The sequence below is a fragment of the Amphiura filiformis genome, chromosome 5, assembly GCF_039555335.1.
Source record: "Amphiura filiformis chromosome 5, Afil_fr2py, whole genome shotgun sequence".
NCBI classification, from domain to species: Eukaryota; Metazoa; Echinodermata; class Ophiuroidea; order Amphilepidida; family Amphiuridae; genus Amphiura; species Amphiura filiformis.
The window spans coordinates 52,893,797-52,920,881 of record NC_092632.1 but is presented as its reverse complement, the minus strand read 5'-3'; the positions used below and the strand labels follow the sequence as shown (position 1 = coordinate 52,920,881).

Here is a 27,085-nt window from a genome sequence, read left to right as displayed (position 1 = left end):
AACCACTACCACAGAAATTCTGACTTTTTTGTTGAAGTATGATAGTTGAAGTAACTAAAACACACACAACATTTAGAATTAAGTCATTTTGAAATTTTGACCCTTATGTCACACTTTGTGCCCCAACTTCATGGAGTAAGCCATATGTAAATGTAAGGCCAAATGGTTCAAAAAGGTCTCAAAAAGAGAAAGGTCTCAAAAATATGATGCATGGTTAGAAAAATCAAAGGGTTTCTTTCAGGAAAAGGTCTTTACGTATATCAAATAATTTTGATTTTTTTTCGAAATTCGCGATATAATACAAATTTTATGGCAAATTATTTAAATTTGATGTTTTTAATATTTTTGATATTTAACAGTCCTCAAAGACAAAGCAAACTTTATCAATCTAATGACATGTACTTAACGTACATGTAGCTGGGATGAAAAGCTGTCCATCAATTGAAAATTGACCTTTCATATTGCAGATAGGGGCCTATACATTTTTTCCCAAAAAGACCTATATTTTTGGTGTTTTGGGGAAAAAATCTTTATATTCAATAGAAAAGGTCAACATTTTCATACGATGGACAGCTTTTCATCCCAGCTACATACACTTTGAGTACATATATCATTAGATTTATATACAATTTACTTCGAGAGCTGACCCATTCCATGTCAACTCCAGGGATGTGCACCGCAGCACCTCTTCAATTTTTTTTCTTTTTCTGTGTGGTGGTAGATATTGATGAGAAAGTAAAAGCCTGAAAAGTTGGGCTTCAGAGGCCATTTCGGTTTCCCGTGGCATCAATTTGAAATTTAGGGGTCAGCGTAAAAATGTGTCGCAACGCCGAAAGACAACGTTGGAGCTCCATAAATGTATAAAGGGAACCATTTACAACTTTGAAAAATATGTATTCTGGGGTACTTATTTGTGTGGAGTTCAAATCTGGCATCAGAAAACTTGTAACTCCTTTATTTTAAAAGATATAGGGCCCTCAAAATGCAACTTCGTCCATCCAGGACCAACTTTGGGGGGTCAAAACTCCAAAAGTAAAAATAATTTTATTGTCCATTTTTTGCCAGTCAGAGCCCTTTGGTAGGACATTACTCGTATCCAATATTGAGCCTATTAGAATACTTTTAGCTGAGATATTACCCATGCAAACCCCCAATTGTACATTTTTTGTACATTTTGACCCCCCTGAAAACCAATGTCAGACATTTTGCCCCACCATCAACTTCAGGTATGTTGAAGATATGTCCTATTGTCCTTGGACAACATTTCTGAGAGATATTGGCTTTGGGACTCGATGGCTTCAACACATCAGTAAGGTTTGCATTCTCCATAGAGTTGTACACATTTGTTATTTCGCATGTATAAGGACTTATGTACAACTCCGGGCCAATATTCCTATTTTGGTTCCTTTTCCATATCTCGAAATCCCAAGAAGATGACACCCGAGTGGCGTCAAATAAAAGAGAAAAAAAAAGTTATATAATAAGGGTCATTTTCCTACCAGGGGCAGATACTCCTCATTAGACCTGGGTTTTAAATAATAATATTCATATTGTGGGTCCGTTTCATATCATGTCCAGAACATATGACCCCCGAATGGGATCAAATGAAAAAGATAAAAAATACAGAATATAATAAAAACTATTTTGTCCACCTGTTGCTACTCCTCATAAGTCTGGTAAATATTCCTATTTTGGATTTCTATCTCGAAATGCCAAAAAGGTATGACCCCCGAGTGACAGTGGTATACCCAATATAGTGCAGAAGCCACATGGTTCAGCTATGGTGCTGCAACCTTTCTAGTATCAGTTTTTACTGATCTACCAAATCGAAGTATGAGACATAGGAGAGCTATGAGACATCATCAGCCTCTTGTACTGCCCTGTGAAATTGTTTATTTTTGATTGAATTTGCCAATTAGGAAATAATTTTATTCCTGAACCCACATACCAGTAAATATGTACACACAGGCACTTTTTCAGTTGTTTTTAAACAACAACAGTTTAAAAACTGTTTGCTCAATTACAAAACTTTTCCAAGTCAGTGTGTCAGAAAAATAAGTATACATAAGAATTCAGGCATGACATACTTTGACACCATTTCTGGAACTTGAACTAATCAAACAGGGCCGTAGCAAGCAGGTGGTCGGGGATGCCATGGCCGCCCCACTTTTTGAGCAATTTGTTATGTTTTTCTTTATATCTGTATTTAAATTTGGGCATAATAATTTGTAATTTGGCCGCCCCACATTTGTGATGGCCGCTTCACATTTTTCAACCTTGCTACGTCCCTGTAATCAAATGCCCATGGTGACCATATTTGCATATCCATTATCACTGCTAGTGGTGTACATGTAGCCAGGTGGATAAAGTTTGCCCCCCCATGAGAAAGAATCCTACTCCCCTCCCCACCCCACCCCCATGATGCAGGCTGCCCTGCTATTTAAGACTTTTAGGTCTTTTTAGGGACTTTTATACTTTTTAGCTAATTTTGTTTGAACAAAAACATGTAGGTAGGCTTAGTGTTATCCTGTAGGGCATGTTAAACACATTTTTGCTTCTCATATCAAAACCGCTGGATCAATTATGTAATTCAGCATTCAGAAACTGATTGTTTTAATGGTAGGCCTTGATGTAAGATAGAAATCTAACCATCCACCTTTAAGTGGGTTCGAAACGATGTTTCTGGAAAACAGAAACTGAATTTAGAACCATTTGAATAGATTGAATAAGTTAAGCTAAATACACTGAGCAAAATAGTTTTTGTTTGAAGGAAATCGGACATACGGTTGTCAAGATATACATGTTTTTAGTTTCTTTGTATTCTATTGTTTTTGCCAATATATTGATGAATTTAATGAGGAAAATTGGCAAAATGTGCTCATGAATATTCATGTTTGCCAATATTATACCAATATCTTATGAATAAACCTTCATACTACTTTTATTTTATATGGTTTTGACATGAAACTTTGCCAATGTGTTTGTATGGCCTAAAACATTAACATGTGATTTTCCCGTCCATCTAATTTGCATATTTGCATAATTAATTAGCATTATACTTAAGGCTAATTAATTATGCAAATATGCAAATTAGATGGGCGGGAAAATCACATGTTAAAGGTTTAGGTCATAGAGACACACTGGCAAAGTACGGGTCAAAATTCTTAAAGTTAAAAGTAGTATGAAGGTTTATTCGCAAAAATATTCGCAAAAATTAATATTAATGAGCACATTTGGCCAATTTTCTTCATTAACTTCATCAATATATTGGCAAAAACAATATAATACAAAGAATCTTTCAATAGCAATATCTCAAAAACCGTTTGTCCGATTTGGCTCAAATTTTAGAATTAAGATTATTTTGCATATCCCTCTGCAACAAGTCTATTTTAATCTCAATCACAGCAACTTCATTTTTCCTTTCGTACCACCTTAAGTTTAAGAAAGCACCATAGCAACAACTGTGCTTAAAGTACACATAAAAACAAAGGCATGCATGCAGAACAGAACAACAAACGTCCAACAGGTATCTCATGGTGGTTTTTGACTTCAGTCCAGTCAACCAAATTAAATTCTTTCAACTTTGTTTTATTGTAGGACTCACATGCATGTACCATTTGTTCCATTAACCATCCATGCCCTTAAAGTGCCCACCCAGCCAATTTACTACATGTGATCCCCCATCATCATTTGCAGGAACCAACTACACATGATTCCCCATTTTAAACACATGCAAGAACTACCAACATGTACACTTCAAACATGGAACCATTATAGATAAATCAATATTTTGGGCCATTGCATGTTTAGGCCCTTCACAATTGATTCTTAGTTTCCTGTTTCATGGTTGAAAACAAGGGATGAGGCGACTTTTAATTATTAATTATTAATTATCTATTATTTTCTTTATTTTTAAGCAAGTGGTCGTAACCTACATCAACCCGCTTTGACTAAGAACATGCATTTAATTATTTTACAACTATGTTTGATTTTATACATAAGTGATGGTACAGTTATGTTCTTTGTTTATCCATCATTATAGTTGATATGATCAAAGTCATATAGTATCAAATGGAAGTCATTTTATTTTGAAAGAGAAAATCCAAAATAAAAATAAAATAATTAAATATTTTGCAATTCTCTACTTTGGACACGGGCGGGAAACAGGAAACTAAGAATTAATTGTAAAGGGCCTTATGTCAAACAATTATGTAAACAATGTCAACAAAAAAGCGCCCACCAAAAATGACTTTGTTAAGCACCCCGGGCAGTTTATAATGGAATGAATATGATTGTCATATTTCAGCAGTGTTCTCAGAACTTTCTTTGACTTAATTATAAGTCCTTTTGTTTAATTTTTACTCTTAAAATCTTAAAAACTTATTCAAACTGATGTTGTCACAGAAGAGAGTCGGACTCATACATGTAGTTGACTTGACTGCAAGCCGAACAACAAGCAGGACAGTCATTGCCTGTAATCGGACTCCATGCAAAACAATGTTGCCATGCATTGACTCTGGTGGCCCAATTTCTAAACATTAATTGTCATGGGAAATAGTAGAGCAATTTTGCTACCCCACTCCTGACACAAATAATGATCACAAACCATATCTACATATTGTTAGTTTTTCCGCGGTACATTAAGTTTTGCACCTTTCACTCTTGAAGGAACTACCGTGAAAATAAAATGTGCAAATATATTCTTTAAAATGTTTTTTCATGATGTTTTTGGAAGAAAACTCAAAATCGAGTATTTAAAAACAAGTGAAATGATTCAAAATCGGAAAAACCCTGAATATATACACACACACACAAAATGACCACTTTTATTTTCACCTCTGGCCACAGCAGCTTCAGCCCACATTCTATCGGTTGGCATGATATCATTTGCTGACATTTGGCTGTTCCATCTTGCACCCTCGGACATTGATTTTAATGTGGAAAGTAGGGTTCTAACTTTAGTATGTCCGCTGTCGCTCTGAGTTACTCTTTTGCCTCATGACTGTAATTATGCATTTTTTCTGATTTGACCTTGGCAGAGGGTATTGAAGCATTGACTGCTTACTTGAAGCTTGACCATTGAGATCTCTCAATTTAATAATTCCATGAAAGCTATCCACCCACAGACATGAAATAAACTTTGGGCCATGTTCTGCATATGTGCAAATTATGATGCTTGTATCAGAAAGTGCACAATTATTTGGCTTAGCAGCTTAACTTTTTTGTTTTCATATTTTTGCTGAACCATGAAATGGTATCAGCCTATATGTGTGAATGTTACTAGCTTACTTACTAGCTTACTTACTAGCTTACTGACTAACCATTTGGTCTGAAATGGACATATCTCTAAATGCCACGAAGGTATGACCCCATGAGTGGTGTCATATGAAAGAGGAAAACATAAAGAATATAATAAAAATATTTCCAAACATCAAAGGTCATCCTGAGGTCACAGGGGTCAAAAAGGTCATTTTAACCGAAAATGCTCCGATTGAGCTCAAATTTAAATGCAATGATCCTTACAACATTCTAAACATGTTTAAAACATTTAAAAATTTATTTCAGGTCATTAAGGGGTCATAAAGGGGTCAAAGGTCAAGGTTTTCAAAATGCTCCAATTGAGCTGAAATTTAAATGCAATGATCCTTATGACATTCTAAACATTTCAAAAATATTTTAAAATTCATTTAAGGTCATTAAGGGGTCATAAAGGGGTCAAAGGTCAAGTTTTTCAAAATGCTCCAATTGAGCTGAAATTTATATGCAATGATCCTTATGACATTCTAAACATTTTAAAAACATTTTAAGATTCATTTAAGGTCATTAAGGGGTCATAAAGGGGTCAAAGGTCAAGTTTTCCAAAATGCTCAGATTGAGCTGAAATTTAAACGCAATGATCCTTATGACATTCTAAACATGTTTAAAATATTTAAGGTCATTAAGGGGCAATAAAGGGGTCAAATGTCAAGTTTTCAAAATGCTTCAATTGAGCTGAAATTTAAATGCAATGATGACAGTATAGGCCTACCACAATATACTGCCGAAGCCACATGGTTCAGCTATGGTGCGGTTATCGCTCTAGTTTAAATAAAATTTAGCCCTATAGTACCACTTCGTATATATTGCTTATACTTAAAACAAACACGTATCTTTTCCCCATATTTATTACGTTTTCTCATAGAGTGTCTGCGGACGTGTTCACCACCCCATACCCATGCCCCGTCCTTAAACTTCATTCTTGTCCTTTCTTTTTCCTTCTTTCCATATTATCATGTCCAGTGTGTCCACTGGTCTCTGGCTCGTAAGTGCATGGCTCTGCATCATTTATGCGCGTGATAACATAGTATGCGCATTACGGTCTTGAGGTGACACATCTGATTGGCAACCGATTTTCCTACAAAAAAACCCTGAGTTTGACCCATATTTTCACTGTTTTTGCAGTCAATTCTTGACCAATTTCAATTTTATATTAAAAGTTTTTTGCTCTTTCTGTATATTCCTGATCTCCCATATGAATTTGGTGACATTTGGATCAAAACTGAGAGCCTTTTATGAACATACAAACATACAAATTTACATATAACTTTTCCTTATTTATAGTAAGATGACCCCTACATGACTTTTGATCCCACAGTCCTGAGCACAGACTGCACAGTGATGGATCATTCTACTGAAGTTGCATCAATTTGTGATTTTGCCCAAATATTTGCACATGGTGACAAAATTGTTCTATGTTTTGGCCTCTCCTGCAGACATATGGCAGGGCTGTAGCAAGGTTGAAAAATGTGGGGCGGCCATCACAAATGTGGGGCGGCCAAATGACAAATATATGCCCAAATTAAAATAAAGATTTAAGAAAAACATAACAAATTTCTCAAAAAGTGGGGCGGCCATGGCATCACCGGCCGCCCCGCTTGCTACGCTACGGCCCTGCCATATGGGAAACGCTACATTATGTAAAAATTCAAATGTGTGACACAGCAAAAAAATATGTTTATTTTCTGCCTGGTGTGTACTTTTGAAGATTACATGACCTTTACACACTTACACAAAGTGAACTGTTTTAAGTCCTGGATAAAAGTACAACACAAGTGTGCACAAATAATTATATCAAATTTTAAATATGGGTGACATCACAGATTCCAGGATCTGTGGTGACATGGTCTTGTCCATGGGGCCCAAAGGCGACAAATTTGAAATTGAGATAGGCAAAAATATAATGGAGACAATAAAACATGAAAAACAGTTCTTGAACACATAATAATAGCTCATAGTGAGACCAATAAATATGGCCCTTCACAATTGATTCTTACAGTAATTTCCTGTTTTATTATCTATTATTAATTATCTATTATTTTCTTTGTTTTAAAACAAGCGGTCGCAACCTACATCAACCCGTTTTGAGAACATGCATTTAATTATTTTACAACTACGTTTGATTTTATACATTTAAATGCCATAGGCCTAACCACTGAGTGATTTTCTTGGTCACAGTGGGCAAAAACAATTTGGGGGGAAAAGACAAAAATAAAAAGATATTTTACACAATTTTCGCTTGTGATCAAGGTGAATTTTCATAGGAAATGGGCTCCTTTCCCTTTTTCTTTTCCTTCCCAATATTCCATTTCATTTTTGTCAGAGGGGCACTTTTCTCTTTTTTGTCAGTAAGGCACTGTGCCCCCTGACCATTGACCAACCCCATAACCGCCCCCGTCCCCCATCCCGACTGGCTAAGCTACTGCTCAACACATCTAAATTTAAGTAAATAATCATTCAAGTACAAAAAGTCATACTTCTTACTAACTAAAAGTGGGCACTGTCACACCCAAATATTTAGTAATATTATAATCATTACTTCATAAGGGGGCTATCATTTTCTTCGGAAGGGGGTTCCAAATAATTACAGGGGTCATACATTTTTGTTTCCGAAATAGGGGAGTCACAACTTTATTGACGCCGACTTCTTGTAAATTTGGGACACCTCTCCCGAAAAAAATGATAGCCCCTAACATAAACCGAATATAAAATAAAACATGTTTCTCGTCCCCCCGCTTCCTTTTTTGAGGCCGCTTCAAATTTATTTATTTTTTCAAATTCAGTTACAACTTTTGAAGAAAGATGTCTTGGAAGTTGAGATATTTTCTATAGCCTTGCTAATATGCATGTATGCAAGAAACACTTCTGGATGGTTCTGTGATCACTCGAGGGGGTGTACCTACATCCCGGGGGGGCCACTCAAATATAATGATGTAAGCATGCATGACCAAAAAACGCGTGAAAAGGGGTGTTTTTTCTTGGTTGGGCACGTTACGCGCGTGACGCGTTAAGGGGGTAAAAAACGGTGATTTTCATGAAAAGGGGTAGTTTTAAAATCGTTTGTAACGCATTTAGGGTACCATTTTAATCCGCTTTTCAAATCTGCTGAAACTCCGATTCCGAAAAAAGTTTATTCCAGTGCCGGAATTTCCCGTCCAAACCTAATGTGTCACTATGTTATGCAAATATATTTCATGACGTATTACATGTGATTTAACCATGACCTCGTACTTCTATGTAAAATACCGTTTAGATAAAAACAAAACGTGCATATTAATTATAATTAATGACGTCATATAAAATTATGATGGGTATATAGTTCAGTGGACAAACGGGGAGACGAAAATCCGGGACGAAAATATCATGCATTTCAAAAAGATTTTCAGGACCTATTATAGATTCCTCACATTATTTTCTACTCCTGCTGGTAGATTTCTGAGTTTCCCCTTCTCTGGATTACATTAGGAAATTATATTTGTAGTAGAAAGCATGAAAAGGGCACACGATACAGGGACACGATATTCAACTTTAGGTGCCGAATTCAGTACCAACTACGATGTGAATACTGCTTAGGGCCTAACGTGCGCATCAAAACTTGTAAAGTGGGTCAAATTTAGACAAAAACTTGTTTAGCGGGTCAAATTTAGACAAAACTTGTTTAGGGGATCAAAATTAGACAAAAACTTGTTTAGGGGGTCAAAATTAGAAAAAAAACTTGTTTAGGGGTCAATTTTTTTTTTTTTTTTTTTGGGAAAGCGCTAAAAACTTGCTTAGGGGGTCATTTTGCTCACAGAGGAAAACTTGTTTAGGGGGTGTTCGAAAAAAATTTGGTCACGCATGCGTACACTCTCATATTTGAGTGGCCCCCCCGGGACCTACATGTACCAGAACAATGAAATACAAGAAGTTGTCTTTTTTAATGAAATAAAAAGGGCCTCCTCCTTTTTCAGGCATTATTCTATGTATACACTAATAGTACAGCTGTTTATGGGTACATGTACAAGTTTACAAGGTCTATTTTTCAATAAAAAATAGAAAATAAAAAGCCCCTCTTCCTCCTTTTTTTTTAAATCCCGGATGAGAAACATGTTTTTATTTTTACTCAGCCTAATAAATCATATGAGAATTATTTGTTTTAGTTTTGCATTTACAAAACCAATGACAATGTCAAAATTGTGTCAATTTTGGTCAGCCCCCCCCCCCCCTCCCTCCCGATCAAAACAAATCCAAATTTAACTCAAAATACTACTCAAATCCACTTACCTACGTACAACTTCGTACATGAATGTAGATTCTAAAGTAACTGGTGAGTGGTGACATAAAACACAAGTAAAATTTCCGGGAAATATTAATCATTTATACATTTAACACAGACACAAGCTCTGTGCTTGCACTACATGTATCTTCACATGTGATCCTCATCTTAAATCCAGGCGATAAAGTTACATAATTATGGAGTTATTAATGTCCAGGTTTAATGTCACTATATTGAAAATCCTGATGCACCTGGCTAAAGTTCCTTATTCAAATATATACTTCCCTGGTTCAACCACATGACAACAAACACACTTCATTTGTTTTCAATGTTTTCCTTCCTACTTGCAGACTTGGAAAAAGAAGTTTGAAGGAGTGATGCACATTTATATACTCCTTACAATAGTGGGTTTGTGTAATGTAACATAGCCCTTCCAATTGTGTGTGCATGAGTGCCCTATGTACATGTATAGTGTGCATGCACAATGATAACATTCATGTGAAGCATTAATGTTTTGTCTAGACTGACCTTGTTACATAATATTACATAATAGGCGTGTTTCTATTGGGACCGTTTACCGGTAAAAAGACGGTAAAGGGATTATTTTTGCTCAATAGAAACTGACCTTCCCCGCTATTTACCGGTAAACAGGGGCGAGTTTTTACCGGTAACGTTTTCCTTCTTGAGGAAGGAAAATAGCGGGACGCTTACCGGTAAACGTCAATAGAAACTCACTCCGTTCCGATTGAATGCGCATACAGGGAAGAAAACGGAAGTTGAGTCGCGAAATTGACCTCTGCATCATCAATGAGCTAGCTTATTTATGTATTATACCATGATTATACCATTCCGTTCGCAAAAATTCTTAGGCCTAATCACATACAAATATTTGACTCACTTGCTATAAATAAAGTAAATGGAAGAAATATTCATAATGCATTATCCCTGCATTATACATATTATGCTAAATATTTAACATTTTGATTTATGACCCTAGTAAAAGCCATGAAATAAAACAACAACAACAACATCAGCGGATGAATCCAGCTGTGCATGCGGAAAAAAATAGAAATCAACTCGGATCCGCGGCGGTGTGTGCTTCAGAAAATTAGAAAGATTTCATGAATTTAATATTATGTTGTTGATGTTAAATTACTAATCGCTAAAAAGAATTAACTGAAATTAAACTGTGAAAGATTAAATTCTAAGACCTATTTTTTTTGCGCGCAACAATACTGAGTACTCACGTCGATATCACTGAGGGGGATTTCCCAATGGCGTAATTTGATGTACGAGAACGAATGAAAACGCTAATATAAAAACATTATTCTTCAGTCTTCTTTTCTCATGTTTGCTGCCTCATTTTTAGCCAAACAATTAAGAAAATACTACAATATTAAAATCCACAATGCTTTGCGATTGACCCGGGGATTGACCCCAGTGCACGACCTGTCGCCGGCAAACTTTAAAGGTGTGTCAATTGACGCTGTTCATCGAGTGTTTACCGGTATTAAAACAACATGCAATGGAAACTGACCGTTATCCGCCTTTCGCCGCTATTTGACGGCGAACAGTTTTACCGGTAAAATGCAGGGGACTCAATAGAAACACGCTAAATGTCTCTAGACAAGTGGAAAAGCATGCACCCCTGTGGCAGGGTTGCTACGCCCACAATTTGATAGCCCAATTGGGTGACTTTTGAAGATTTTCCCAGAAACTATACAGCCCTGTTTGCAAAGGGTGAAGCCCCGAATAGTGCAAATGAAGCAAGGCATAATTTTGGCTGCTCTTTTGGGCTACTGTATGAGTTTCAAAGGGCATTGAGCACTGTTGAGTCAGAACTAGATTTTCCCCATGACTTATGAGAATTTCCTGTCCCATGTAAACAGCTAGTGGTAAAGCACCAATGTGGTAAGAGCCCAGAGGAAAAAGAGCCAGTCTTCTTTATTATGTACCCACCTGGGATGATGGTGATACAAAAAAAAATTAAATTTCTCCAAAAAATTATATCGGTACATAACTCACATGTACAATATGAGCATGCACAGCGCCCTCAAATTCTTGTAATTTCAGTCTCTCTGAGCCTAGTTTACAAATGACAAACTTTGGAGGTGGATATATAAATATTGCGCCATCATCATCCCAACCTGCATTTTGCATTTTTGTACAGTAATGTACCAAATGGTTACATAAAAAAAAAAAAGTAAAAGTTCGGATCTTAAATGGCGCACAAAAACAGCAAATCCAATGTTTCGATGAAAAGCACCCTCGTCCCTCGTGCAAACTTCAAAGTATCATTTACCGGCTGCGCCATCTAGATGGCAAGTCCAAACAAGTTTTTGAAATTAAAAGACCTCCATGGCAAGTTTTTCATTTTCCAGCAAAAATTTTATGGGATTTTGATGGCGCACAAAGTAGAGGTCAAAGGTCAAAATTCCATATTTTCTGGCATTTTTACCTTCCTGTATTTCTGCACGCCAATGTCATCTGACTCTCTGAATAGCTTCTCATCAAAGAAGAGGCAATTCTGTGTCCATTAATGTAACAATTAGCTTGGGATCTCTTGATCTTCATATTTAAATGATAGTTTGAAAATTTACTTAGGCTCTTAGTGGATTAGGATCCTTTGTGGAGGTCAATCTACCAAAAAAATGTTCACAACGTAAAGAAATCAGCAAGTTTAAAAAAACCCACCTCGGCTCACTTTTTGAAACTTGGTCCCATTTGTAAAAGTTACTGATTTAAACTTTATCATATTTATATAAATTTAAAACATTTCCAGAAGTGTTAGGTATCTTTAATGTGCAGATGCGATATTAATTTGTAAGCTTTCTGGAATGACCTGAAAGGTTATATCTTGTTCTTGCATGGTAAGCCAATATCCTATTGTGTTTTGTTTTATAATAATCATGATTAATGATTGAATTAAACAAATAACACGTAGGCTTGTAATCTTGTTGGAAACGCTGTGTTCTGTTGAAATAAAATAAAAACACAGATTTGCTGTTGGTGTTTAAAATGGGACCAAGTTTCAAAAAGTGAGCCGAGGTGGGTTTTTTTAAACTTGCTGATTTCTTTACGTTGTGAACGTTTTTTTGGTAGATTTCTTTTCTTTTTATGAATGTAGCCAAGCAGCTCCAAGCTTGGAAAGTCATCAGGTTAGGATGTGCTCCATAAAACAAATAAAATATCCATATTTTGCGGTTTGTGGTTCTTTATAATCTGGCTTGTTGGATATCCATATTTCGTGGCTAGTGGTTCTTTGAAGCCCTGTGGGGCAATAGTCGCATATCGAAATTCCGCGGTTTGTGGTTCTTTATAGCCCTGCGGGCAATCTAGTTGGATATCAATATTGAGCGGCAGTTGTTGTTGATCTTTCGCGGTTTGTGGTCTTAATTTGTTGGATATCCATATTTCGCGGATTGTGGTTCTTTATAATCGATAGAAAATCTGTGGGAAATCTGGTTGGATATCCAAATTGCGCGGTTTGTGGTTCTTTGTAGCCCTGCGGGGCAATCTAGTTGGATATCCCTATTAAGCGGCGGTTGTCGGCGATCTTTCGCGGTTTGTGATTTTAATTTCCCTTATCAAGCCCTGCCCTCTATCGGGAGCTAATTTATAGTTTAAGCTTGTTGGATATCCATATTTCGTGGTGTGTGATTCTTTATAGCCTGGCAGGGCAATCTAGTATATATCCAAATTTCGCTGTTTGTGATTTTAACTTGTGACAATTTATAATATTTATTCCAAATATAATTTCAGTCTGAGCTGTGAACAGAGCCACTGATAAATGTGTTTTAAATGACGAAGATATCATGATAGTCAGGCATGGTGAAAGCATCTGGATGGTGAAAGTAGGCCCTAGGCCTAGGCCTAAATGTGAATAAAAAATCAAACATGTTTGTTTGATGAAAAAAAAATAAAATATCACAATAGCAATGCATGTTCGAAATGGAGTTATTCTTGATTTATGACAATAAATTGGTTAATAAAACATTAAAAAAACGGTGGTGGGAAGTTTCGAACTTGGGCAAAACTTCATAAGTGGATTAGAAGTCCATGGCCTTAACCACTTCGCCACGGGGACGTCCCGATATAACGACGTGTGAAAGTGGAGTATTTATTAATATGAATGTATGCTGTGGTCCGGAAAGAATAAAAGAATTGTGAAAAACTTGATTTTTTTGGCGAATGGGATCCAGAATTTGTATGTATGGTATCCAGGAAAATGCTAGGGTATATTTTGAAAGTGAATCTCAAAAAGTAGTGCGATAGTGACAGCCATGTATGGCTGTAGCAGTGACGAAAGATTCTGGATATCAGTATGATTAGCTATGATTTTACACTAATTTTGGCTATGAAATACCGCGTGAAATAATACAAGAATGTTTGTTTATTATCAAACAATCGGATTGACTGTAAGATTGGTGTAACTTTTTGAATTAATGAGTTATTAAAATATTACACTTTGGACAGTAAATAAGATTTAGCATGGTTTTAGATATATTTTGTACCCAGCGAAAAATATCACAGAACAATAGCGTTTTGTTTCGTGTAAATATAGTCCGCGGTGCATCTGTTTATTCTTCTTTAACAGTTTTTTTTTTTTAAACTTGCTGGTCATGCTACCGCTTGACTCTAATTTGACCTCAATTCCCTCGAATAATGACGCCCAGCACAATGTGGGCTTTTTACTGCATCACAAAAAGATGCGCCAACAAGATCCGAATTTTACTTTTCATCATCTAGCCTCTTTGGCAACTAGTAGGCTTAAACAAAAAACAAGCAAATTAGTACAGCTACTGGGGATCATGTGGGCTCCTCACTAATATAATAGAGGTCAGGTCAAAGTTCATACTTTGTGCCCAATTAGATTTATTTTGCCAATTGGTCAGCTGTATTCCATAGTGGCGTATATTGAGAAAGGCGGAAGGCAGTCACTTGATAGCAAAAACGTTGATCATTGATGAATATGCACTTGGTCAAGCATTTTACAAAGATCCTAGTGCAAAAATCCAAATGCCTTCATACTCCTGACAGGTGTGAGACAAGGTGACCCCTCCTTCCCCCAATCAAAATACACAATGGTCATAACATTTTGGCTCCTGGTCCACACCAAAATCATATGAACCAGGCTCTACATTTGTATAGAGCCTGGTAGTTAAAGCAGGTTTTGTATTTAATGTGTTATGTGTACAATTGAAATTTAAATGATTCTTTTTTTACTCAGCCTAATAAATCATATGAGAATTATTTGTTTTAGTTTTGCATTTACAAAACCAATGACAATGTCAAAATTGTGTCAATTTTGGTCAGCCCCCCCCCCCCCTCCCTCCCGATCAAAACAAATCCAAATTAAACTCAAAATACTACTCAAATCCACTTACCTACGTACAACTTCGTACATGAATGTAGATTCTAAAGTAACTGGTGAGTGGTGACATAAAACACAAGTAAAATTTCCGGGAAATATTAATCATTTATACATTTAACACAGACACAAGCTCTGTGCTTGCACTACATGTATCTTCACATGTGATCCTCATCTTAAATCCAGGCGATAAAGTTACATAATTATGGAGTTATTAATGTCCAGGTTTAATGTCACTATATTGAAAATCCTGATGCACCTGGCTAAAGTTCCTTATTCAAATATATACTTCCCTGGTTCAACCACATGACAACAAACACACTTCATTTGTTTTCAATGTTTTCCTTCCTACTTGCAGACTTGGAAAAAGAAGTTTGAAGGAGTGATGCACATTTAGGGACGCACCATTAGATATTATCGGGGGGGCTAGGGAGTTTGGGTCAGGCAGAATTTTTTTTTTTTGCCGCCGAGGGCGGCAAAATTTTTTTTTTTCGCTGCCTTTGGAAGCAAAATTTTTTTTTTCACCATCTTCGGCGGCGAAGTTGTCTTTTTGCAATTTTAATGTATACCTTTATACAGAGCTGGGTAGGGAAAATTTTTTTTTTTTACTCTTCATGAAGCAAAATTTTTTTTTTTTACTCATCAGTGAGGCAAAATTTTTTTTTACAGTGAGGCAAAACTTTTTTTTTCAAAAACTCCCTAGCCCCCCATGATATCTAATGGTGCGTCCCTTATATCATAGACTATAGAGAGAATAGTCTATGCTTATATACTCCTTACAATAGTGGGTTTGTGTAATGTAACATAGCCCTTCCAATTGTGTGTGCATGAGTGCCCTATGTACATGTATAGTGTGCATGCACAATGATAACATTCATGTGAAGCATTAATGTTTTGTCTAGACTGACCTTGTTACATAATATTACATAATGTCTCTAGACAAGTGGAAAAGCATGCACCCCTGTGGCAGGGTTGCTACGCCCACAATTTGATAGCCCAATTGGGTGACTTTTGAAGATTTTCCCAGAAACTATACAGCCCTGTTTGCAAAGGGTGAAGCCCCAAATAGTGCAAATGAAGCAAGGCATAATTTTGGCTGCTCTTTTGGGCTACTGTATGAGTTTCAAAGGGCATTGAGCACTGTTGAGTCAGAACTAGATTTTCCCCATGACTTTTGAGAATTTCCTGTCCCACGTAAACAGCTAGTGGTAAAGCACCAATGTGGTAAGAGCCCAGAGGTAAGAGCCAGTCTTCTTTATTATGTACCCACCTGGGATGATGGTGATACAAAAAAAAATTAAATTTCTCCAAAAAATTATGTCGGTACTGTTACGAGTCGTACACAGTGACTACTTGTCACACATGTTCCCTTTTAAAAGGAATTTTTGTTTTTCAGGTTTTTCTATGCAATTCTGGACAGGGCATCAGCCATTACATTGTCTTTTCCCTTAATATGTTTGATGTCCAGATTGTACTCTTGCAAGGTCAAACTCCACCAATTTCTACTTCAAGTTTCTCTTCCAAATAGGATTCATCAAAAATATCTTCCCCGACCAAAACATCTATCAAGGCATTTTTGATTATTTGCTTTCTTGTAGCTTGCTTTACTTTCAAGTCATAATGTTGGGCAAATGCCAATAAATCAGGCTTCTTCAACTCATCAAACTTCTCCCAATTTATAGTTTCAAGAAACTCTTCTGCTTTGAACTCTGTCATACTGTACTTTCACTTTCAAGACTCAGTAAATGAATGTTAACTTTTTTTACAGTGTATTCTCCCGGACGACGAGCCCCCAATTTTTGTTACGAGTCGTACTTGACTCAAGGCCAAAAATTACCTTTTTCCCGAACTCACACGAATGCACAACACAAATACACTGTTTGTTTAAGCTAACAAAATCTAAGTCTTTAATTGAAAACAGAGTATGATTGGTACATATAATAACAATATCGCATATACAATAAAATCACACAATGACAGTTTTACTATATCAGTACTTAACCAGCTGTCTTCTTGTTGGTGATCCTAGAGTTCTTGCAATGTTCTGGACGACTGATGTAATATATCCTTATTCACTTGTTCTGCGAAAATCAGAGAAGTCCATAGTACACTTGCATTTATAAATCCTTGCGTATAAAAATCCTCATACGAAAATGATGATGCTTTCTCCAATCTCCTTTGCGCTGCTATCTCCACAAATATATCTCCTTGCGCTGCTTTCTCCAACAATGGTGTTTCTTTCACCAATCACTCTTTTCCAGGGAACAGGTTTCTTTAACACAGCTCCGCTGTTTTTTGACAGATGCGTGGCCTTCACAAACCCAGCAAACTCCAGCAATTTGACAGAAGAACTTTTAATCCTTTGATGAGGAAGAGCACTTTTGTGTGCTCGCTGTCTTCTTCGTTGCTGTATTAAAATTAGCTCAATTATTGGCTATATAAACTGGTTAAAATGTACTTCTTTTTGAAGCACGAAGACCATCACACACATGTGGAGTTTTCAATCTCCCATGGCATTCTGTAAAGTCCCAACAAAACCTCCAGCTTTTTATATCAAAAAAAAAGAAAAAAACCCATCATCTATTAATAAACCATTACTTCAATCACATTTTCACAACATTGCTGCAATCTTGGGATTTCCCAAGATTAATTATACACATTCACCTTTCACATTACATCACTTCCTGGGGGGTTTTCCTGATGGTGCAATAATGAACTGGGGCTTTCCAAGTTCCAAACATAGATCTGACTTTGTTTACAATAATTTGGGGAATTCCAAAATGACTTTCCACACCATTATCTTGCACGCACAAGGGGCTTTCCCATCTCATGACATACTTTCAGCTTGTAAACAAAGTTAAATAATTAAATTAAATCAAATTACTCAGGGCACATCACAGTACATAACTCACATACGTATACAATATGAGCATGCACAGCGCCCTCAAATTCTTGTAATTTCAGTCTCTCTGAGCCTAGTTTACAAATGACAAACTTTGGAGGTGGATATAAAAATATTGCGCCATCATCATCCCAACCTGCATTTTGCATTTTTGTACAGTAATGTACCAAATGGTTACATAAAAAAAAAAAAAAAAGTAAAAAGTTCGGATCTTAAATGGCGCACAAAAACAGCAAATCCAATGTTTCGATGAAAAGCACCCTCGTCCCTCGTGCAAACTTCAAAGTATCATTTACCGGCTGCGCCATCTAGATTGCAAGTCCAAACAAGTTTTTGAAATTAAAAGACCTCCATGGCAAGTTTTTCATTTTCCAGCAAAAATTTTATGGGATTTTGATGGCGCACATATAGTAGAGGTCAAAGGGCAAAATTCCCTATTTTCTGGCATTTTTACCTTCCTGTATTTCTGCACGCCAATGTCATCTGACTCTCTGAATAGCTTCTCATCAAAGAAGAGGCAATTCTGTGTCCATTAATGTAACAATTAGCTTGGGATCTCTTGATCTTCATATTTAAATGATAGTTTGAAAATTTACTTCTAGTAAAGGCTCTTTGTGGATCAGGATCCTTTGTGGAGGTCAATTTGACCTCAATTCCCTCGAATAATGACGCCCAGCACAATGTGGGCTTTTTACTGCATCACAAAAAGATGCGCCAACAAGATCCGAATTTTACTTTTCATCATCTAGCCTCTTTGGCAACTAGTAGGCTTAAACAAAAAAAAAGTACAGCTACTGGGGATCATGTGGGCTCGATCCTCACTAATATAATAGAGGTCAGGTCAAAGTTCATACTTTGTGCCCAATTAGATTTATTTTGCCAATTGGTCAGCTGTATTCCATAGTGGCGTATATTGAGAAAGGCGGAAGGCAGTCACTTGATAGCAAAAACGTTGATCATTGATGAATATGCACTTGGTCAAGCATTTTACAAAGATCCTAGTGCAAAAATCCAAATGCCTTCATACTCCTGACAGGTGTGAGACAAGGTGACCCCTCCTTCCCCCAATCAAAATAACCAGGCAACCAGGAGCCATTTACACAATGGTCATAACATTTTGGCTCCTGGTCCACACCAAAATCATATGAACCAGGCTCTACATTTGTATAGAGCCTGGTAGTTAAAGCAGGTTTTGTATTTAATGTGTACAATTGAAATTTAAATGACTGTTACTTAGCTCTTTAAAAATGGCTCCTGGTTCACTAGATAATATCAGGACCAGGATTTGCTTTTTCCAAATGTATGGCTCCTGGTCCAGATCTGCTTATTTTGAGGCTTGCCCCCAATTCTTCACTGCAGCAATGAAGGATGCCCAAGGAGGATGTATTCAGAAACCTTGATTGGCAGTCAATGGGAATTTATAATGTAGCACTAGCAGATAGTTAAAACTCTTCTCAGGTTCGCAGAGGACTCCGAGAGCAATCTCTGAGAAACTGGTGAAGAAGACATACCGGTAACTTAAGTTTGCAGGTCATTGTACCAAGAGTGAAGAATAACCAGCGTCAAGAGTTCTCATGTGGCAGCCCAAACATTGGAAACAAGTAAGACTAGAGGTCCTGAATATGAAGGATCACATCGAGGTGTTTGTAGGGGATAGGAATAACTGGACCTGACTCCAAGAATTGTAGGCCTATGCTGGATATCATAATATCAGAGCAGTTAGAAGACCCATTGCTGGAGTCCTATACAAAGAGTCATCCTGGGGTATATATTTTGACCCTGGGATTTTGACAGAAGGGCTTATTTTGTTGGTACCCCAATATTTAAATATTTTCATTTAAAACTCCATATTTAGGGTCTTTTTCTTTCATAACTTTAAAGTATGTTCATTTTTGGTAAAGTGATTAGATATGATGGGGCTTTGGTGGCCTGATGTGCTGTATAGTTTTGTGTCGTGTTATTTGCAATATTTATGAATATTAATGAGCTGATTTGCATATTTTACCTACATTTTCATTAATCCACTCTGCAGCTTAATTAAATGCAATAACTTTTCAACTTCAAACTAGGTACAGTGATTAGATACATATAATCTTATGACTGGAACATGGTTTTCAACCAATTGCTGCTCTACTCTGGCAAGAATAGTCACTAGCAAAGACTTTATGTATACGTAGGGTAGCAAGCTAACGGTCCTTCTTATCTGCTTTTTAGATTAATTTGGTAGCTTTGGGAATCCTATGTGAAGATACATGTATGTTGTACTTGTTACAGCTCAAATCTGTTGAACAGAAGCCCTGCCTTGTATCATAAAGCCTTACAATCAGCGTGTTTATACTGAGCGTACGGCTTTTTGACCCGCTATTTTCCGGGCACAAAATACCGATCATAATCCGGCCACCGTTACCCAGCTTGTTTCTACTGAGACCAGAAAGCTGTGTCTCGCACGATGCACGGCATTTTTTTCCTGTAAACCGGAAGTACGGAAAACAGATTTGACGGTTGTATTCTAAATTTAAATGTCCACGCATGGCAGCTCATGGCATATGACCTACAATCACAATTTAGTGTTTTCGTAAAATCCAAATTGCATTAATTTACCAGTGGATTTAGTGAATTGGCTATTATGATGATTAATTTACAGCCAAAATATAACCAACTCATTAACTCAAGTACAGTAAAGCCATATCCATTTTACTTCATCAAGTTCATGCGAGTCACACACGTGGCCAGTGTATATAATATCAGAAAGAAGGAACCTACTACATTATAGGCCTAGGCCCTTACTGTACAAGTAGAATATAAATCGCGTTATTTTTGCAACACGCATGACCTCGACCCGGTAACCGATCACACGGCTCGTTTCTACTGGGCGGATTACACGCTTTGACCCGGCATGATCCACCTCAAGAGGTGGATCACGAAAGGCGAGCACATGACCCGGCATGACACGGCAACCGATTACCCAGATCGTTTCTACTGGGCTTGTTACCCGGTATGACCCGGGCACGGCATGGCACAGAATTTGGCCCTAAGTAGAAACACGCAGATTGATTACAATCCTGACCCTTCACACAATTTAATAGTATACGGGATTATGTGTGGTAAATGAATCGTAAGGCTAAAAATGGGGCCTTTAAAAATCATATTTCAATGGCAAACAGTCGGGTGTCACAACAGTTCACTAAACTTCTAGCCTTTCAACAAGGCTCTGCCTGGAGCAACGTAGTGGGAACGCCACCTGTCGCGGCCTCGCCACTCTGTCGCGCCTCCAGCGCTCAGCGGTGGGCTTCGCCGTCGCCCCCCTAGGATTGCGAGGTCTTTGACAAAGACTACCAAACTTCCAGTACATCTGCTAACCGACCCTCTGTGTTTCTACCGAGGAAAATGCCTATGATCGTGTTAATCACTCATGTGGAAAAAGCCTCCAACACCTTTTTGCAACGCCTTTTCAATGCCAACGGAAACCTCGTTGGAGTAGGTTTTTGCCGTTGACGAAGCGGCTAGGGTAGCGCTAGGTTGCTTTTTGGGGTCCCGGACCCACCAAAATAGAGTTCGGACCCCCTGTTTTTAAATTTACTGCAAGTTCAGGGGTCCCTGCAGACCCCCAGTTTTTCAACCTATCGCTATTGCAGACATACTATTTATGCTGCATTTGTGCAACTCGGACTCACCAAACTCTCCTGCGGACCCCCTACTTTTTAATTTTCTGCAAGTTCGGGGATCCCTGCGGACACCAGAGTTTTTAGTTCTAGCGCTACCCCTGCGAAGCGGGTAGATTTTCTGTAGAAACAGACCGAAGCGGTAACTTGCCGTTTATCGAGCAAAATCAGGGCAAAATGGCTGTTAATCAACAGGTAAATTGGACGGACGACATGAAAAAGCCTTAAAAACAATGGCAACATAACAAGTCCAAACTATGGATGGTTCAAAGTGGAACGCAGATGCGTACAATATAAATTATGCACAGACAGTGTGTGATGCATGTCCCAATGTGTCGCATATATCCCGATCGCACAGCTACGGCTATCAGTAATAAATACCAGACAGCTGAAATCACTGAAGGGCCAATTTAATGTTGTGAAGGATGCTGACCGAAGTGAAGCAGGATGTGAATGTTCACTAAAGAAATGCAAATTTTTTTACGAAACTAAAACCATTAGTAGGCATGTCAGCATGGTTTAGGGGAAAGAGACATAGCTGGGTCACATGACGTCATTCAGCTTTTAAAACGGTATGAACAAGCCAACGGCAAAAACCTGTCGGTGGAAACAGCAGGTTAAACGGTAAGATAACGGTAAGATACCGTTATCCATTTAGCGGTAACTTAGCGGAGCGCCTGTAGAAACACGCTCTATGTCACACCGTATGAGATACCTAATGAGGTTGTGGGGTGGCCACACCACTAACTGCTTTCAAAAACACACATCAAGCGGCATTACATGTACTCCAAACCAAACTGAATCACTGAAAATCTTTCCTCATTAGGAGCATGCTGCATTATGTCTCATCATAGATCCCAAATTAAAGTTTAATGCTGTGTCGGACATAATCCTTGAACACGGCAAAAGTTCCAAGTCAACAAAAACATCTGCATCCAGCGATGCTGAGGTCTTCATCAGTGCTCGGGCCCCAGTTCTATAAAGTAGAAATACTCGGAGACTCGTTTCTGACGAACGTGTTTTCTAACCCGAGCATTATATTTAGGCCTATGGCCTTATTTTGCGGCATGTCTCGGAATCAGTGGAAGAAACTCTACTTGGAACCTACTTATCATAACTTTTCATGCCAACGTAGCCACCTGTGTAATTTTTGTACTGTTTTGAACTTTTTTGCAACATCGCGTAACTGCGGGCGCCCCACTTTTTGTAACCTTGTTACACGCCTGTCAGACCTCATCCTGACCCGACTATAACAATATTAAAACTAAAGCAGCGATTGCCGAATAGGGTGCAACTCTACTAGTCTTATTATAAGACTGCCCTACCCCAACTCTAAACCTTAACCCCAAACGAGGACTGGGCTCAAGTCTAGCAAGTTGCACCCTATTCGGTAATTGTACCAAACTAAATAGTTTATACCCAAACACAGATAGTCTTCACATTTGAGTAAATGCATCAGATCGGACAATTTTAACAAAAAAATTAATTTGATAAAATAAACATGTTGTTGCAACTTTCATCAGGTCTGACCTACATGTATCCCCGGGGACTAACACAATTATGGGAAAAGTAATTTCTGTTCATGTATGCACTATCTTTGCTGCACTACAATGTACATGTATGGCTTCATTGACACTAACTCACTTCTCTTTTACCCTGGAGGATGTACGCTATACCAGAGTGGGTCATGACATATCCAGGTAGCAGCTTGCCTGGTCATATCATCCTGCTTGTCCTGATAGCTCCTCATTATGTAAGCACATTCAGGGTTGCCATACCTGCTGATACACCTCAGCTCTAAGCAAATTTTTTTTGTGGCATATTTTTTTTATCACTGCATCATACATGTAGACTGTCTATCTCGGGTGTATGTAATTTTAACATTGTATCGTACGGGGTGCACCGCTCTGTCCGACATGCCGCTGTCTGACACGCTGCTAGTCCGACTACACAAATTCCCTATACTCAGGGATGCGTCAATCCAAAAATGAAAAACACTGCGCTAGTCCGAAAAAATGCATGCGCTAGTCCGAAAATTAAAACCACTGCAACTGTCGGACATGCCGCTAATCTGAAAACACATTTTTCAGTCCAACACACCACAGCACTAGTCCGAATCCGAAATATTTCGTGATGATTTTCAGTTTTGGACTAGCGGAGTGTTTTTTAGATTCAAACTATAATATTTACAGTAATTTCTTGGCCAAACTGGAACATGCGCGTTGCGTCCATGTAGCGTACTAAGCGTGTACGCAATGTAAGGCGTGTGTATGCTTTCTTCTGTATCACGCTATATATTCGCGTGTGTTTATCGCGGAGCCACTAGCGTTTATAGTGTTCCAGTTTGGCCAAGAAATTACTGTAAATATTATAGTGCAGTGTCGGAATGAAGGAGTGTTTTCCAGATTCGGACTAGCGCAGCGGTTTCGGTTTCGGACTAGTGCAGTGGTTTTCATTTTCGAACTAGCGGCGTGTTGGACTGACAAAGTGTATTTTAGTTTTGGACTTAGCGGCATGTTGGACTGATGCAGTGCATTTCAAATTCGGACTAGCGGCATGTCGGACTAGCTGAGTGTTGGACTCGGACTAGCGGTGTGTCGGACTAACACCCTGTAAGCCCGATCCGGACTCCACAATCCACATCACGCTTTAAAAATTTCGCAGCATCGCGCGATGAAATTTAGATACATGTGTACATTGTACATTTCAATTTCATCGTGCGATGCTTCGATGTTTTGAAATCATGTGGGGTCTGCATCTCTTTTTATGGTCATCCGGATCCTGTCGACCTTGATTTTCCAGCAGCCAATCAGAAGCGTGCATGGCTGCGATATCACAGCGTGATGCGAAAAAGTTGAACATTTTCCAACTCCATCGCGGACCAAAATTTCCACCGCGCGATGAGAATTTTCACCACTGAGCTCATAAAAACCTGGCTCAGATTACAGATTTTATTGGTGGAGTCAGGATCGGGCTTTAGGCCCTTGATACTCAATTATGAGTTTAGCGTGCCATTTTTTTTCAGGTCATACTATGACCTGAAAAAATAACACGCTAAATATGACCTGAAAAAAATGGCACGCTAAACGTGAGGCAACTATTTCATTATTTTCTATCACAGCGTTATCACAGCGTGATGCAAAAAAGTTGAACATTTTCCAATTCCATCGCAGACCAAAATTTCCACCACGCAATGAGAATTTTCACCACTGAGCTCATAAAAACCTGGCTCAGATTACAGATTTATAGCATCGCATCGCACTGCGATGTGGAGTTTAGCGTGCCATTTTGTTTTTTAGATTCAAACTAGTGCAGTGTCAGAATGAAGGAGTGTTTTCCAGATTCGGACTAGCGCAGTGGTTTCGGTTTCGGACTAGTACAGTGGTTTTCATTTTCGGACTAGCGGTGTGTTGGACTGACAAAGTGTATTTTAGTTTCGGACTTAGCGGCGTGTTGGACTGGTGCAGTGCCTTTCAAATTCGGACTAGCGGCATGTCGAACTAGCGGAGTGTTGGACTCGGACTAGTAGCAGTGTGTCGGACTAACACCCTGTAAGCCCGATCGACCTGACTCCACATCACGCTTTAAAAATGTCGCAGCATCGCGCGATGAAATTTACGATGTACATTTCAATTTCATCGTGCGATGCTTCAATGTTTTGAAATCATGTGGGGTCTGCATCTCTTTTTATGGTCATCCTGCCGACCTTGATTTTCCAGCAGCCAATCAGAAGCGTGCATGGCTGCGATATCACAGCGCAATGCGAAAAAGTTGAACATTTTCCAACTCCATCGCGGACCAAAATTTCCACCGCGCGATGAGAATTTTCACCACTGAGCTCATAAAAACCTGGCTCAGATTACAGATTTATTGGTGGAGTCAGGATCGGGCTTTACATGTAGGCCCTGCGCCCTTGAAACTCAATTATGAGTTTAGCGTGCCATTTTTTTTCAGGTCATAGTGAGGCAACTATTTCATTATTTTCTAGGTTTAACTTTCATATATAAAGCGGCCTTTTATCACAGCGTGATGCGAAAAAGTTGAACATTTTCCAACTCCATCGCGGACTGAAATTTCCACCACGCGATGAGAATTTTCACCATCACTGAGCTCATAAAAACCTGGCTCAGATTACAGATTTATAGCATCACATCGCGCTTCGATGTGGAGTCAGGATCGGGCTTTAGGCCTGAGTTTAGCGTGCCATCTTTTTAATATTCAGGTCATAGTGAGGCAACTATTTCATTATTCATTATTTACTAGGTTTAACTTTCATATATAAGCGGCCTTTTAGTTTTACCAATGCTTATAATGCAACACAGTACTACGTACACAACGGTGCGGGACACACACGCCAGAGGATCGTACCATATTTACAACTGCCGGAGTAACATGGGCGCTAGTAGTAGTGGAAAGATAAAAAAACATTGGCGCTAGTTCCAACTTTCTTTGCTTTACCTCACTTGTTCGGCTCAAAATTAAAAGGGGACATATCTGACAGTGCAGTAAATAAATGCTAACATTTTTCATAGAAAATGAATACTGATCTATTTTTAAAGAAATGTTATGGATTTTTAGTTATCACTTGTCATGATTGCATGATTCATCATGTTTTAATGAATGTACATATATTATGTACAGTAGGGGTGTACCCCATGTATGTGTACTGGGCAAGTGGGCAGTGCACAAGTTCCAGGGATGTCCATCGAACACTCTAACTTCTCAATTGATTTGTTTACACATTGTACACTTCATAAATCAGATTGTTCATGTGGTCAAAACTTCAGACAAAAGACACCCCAGACACGATTACGTAACGCACCATACATTCGAAATAGTGGGCATTCATGCCGGTCCTCATGATTGACTGGCAGATTGTTTATATACTCGGACAGCGGGTCATATCAAATTCCATAGACAGTCCACCACACTACACAATCTGACAATGGTCATGCATCGCGAATACCTCGATACATGTACACGAACAGGCATATACGCTGATCCATGTGCATGTGTGAACCGTCGCCTTGAGTAAAATTATTGTATACAACCGTAGTACTCAACGAACAGGTTCAACTCATGAACAACACACACTGAAATCAACGCAATGTATGGTAAACAACATGGTCACACACGCTACAAACTCACCGTTTATCCTTAGAATGCGGCATTTTCGGTTGATTATTGCCTCACATAACTACATATATTCCTCCTGTAACATTTCAATATAATCTGCTCAAATGTATTTTCTCTTGACTATCTCATATCTTCGACAAAATACTCAGTAAAACAGTGTAATTTGGGCACAAAAATCCCTTCTGTTAAATGCGCTGCTTTGCACTCTTATTACGTAAGTCAGTGTTGCCAGATATTAAGCCAATTTGCTCGCTGATCAATCAATGCTGTCCGAATACGAGGTCAATCTAAATGTTGTGCTTTTCAGCAGCATTCCGATTTCAATGGTGCTGTCCAGAAGATTTTCATGAATCGGTGAATGAGGGATTTTTTTTCAATATAAATCGGTGCCCCCCTCCTTGACATGCCAAAAAATCTCAGTGCCGACCTTTTGATTTGCATCC

At 38.2% G+C, this 27,085-nt stretch overlaps 1 protein-coding gene across 1 annotated transcript in view; it reads right to left on the bottom strand.

The window, feature by feature from the left end:
• Positions 1 to 26,849, bottom strand: part of LOC140152275 (uncharacterized) — a 111,508-nt gene extending 84,659 nt beyond the window's left edge. Inside the window, exon 1 of the mRNA XM_072174580.1 lies at positions 26,655 to 26,849. Within this exon, the coding sequence (XP_072030681.1) occupies positions 26,655 to 26,677 (23 nt within the window). The 5' untranslated portion in view covers positions 26,678 to 26,849. The remainder of the gene's footprint in view (positions 1 to 26,654) is intronic.
• Positions 26,850 to 27,085: the final 236 nt, after the last annotated feature.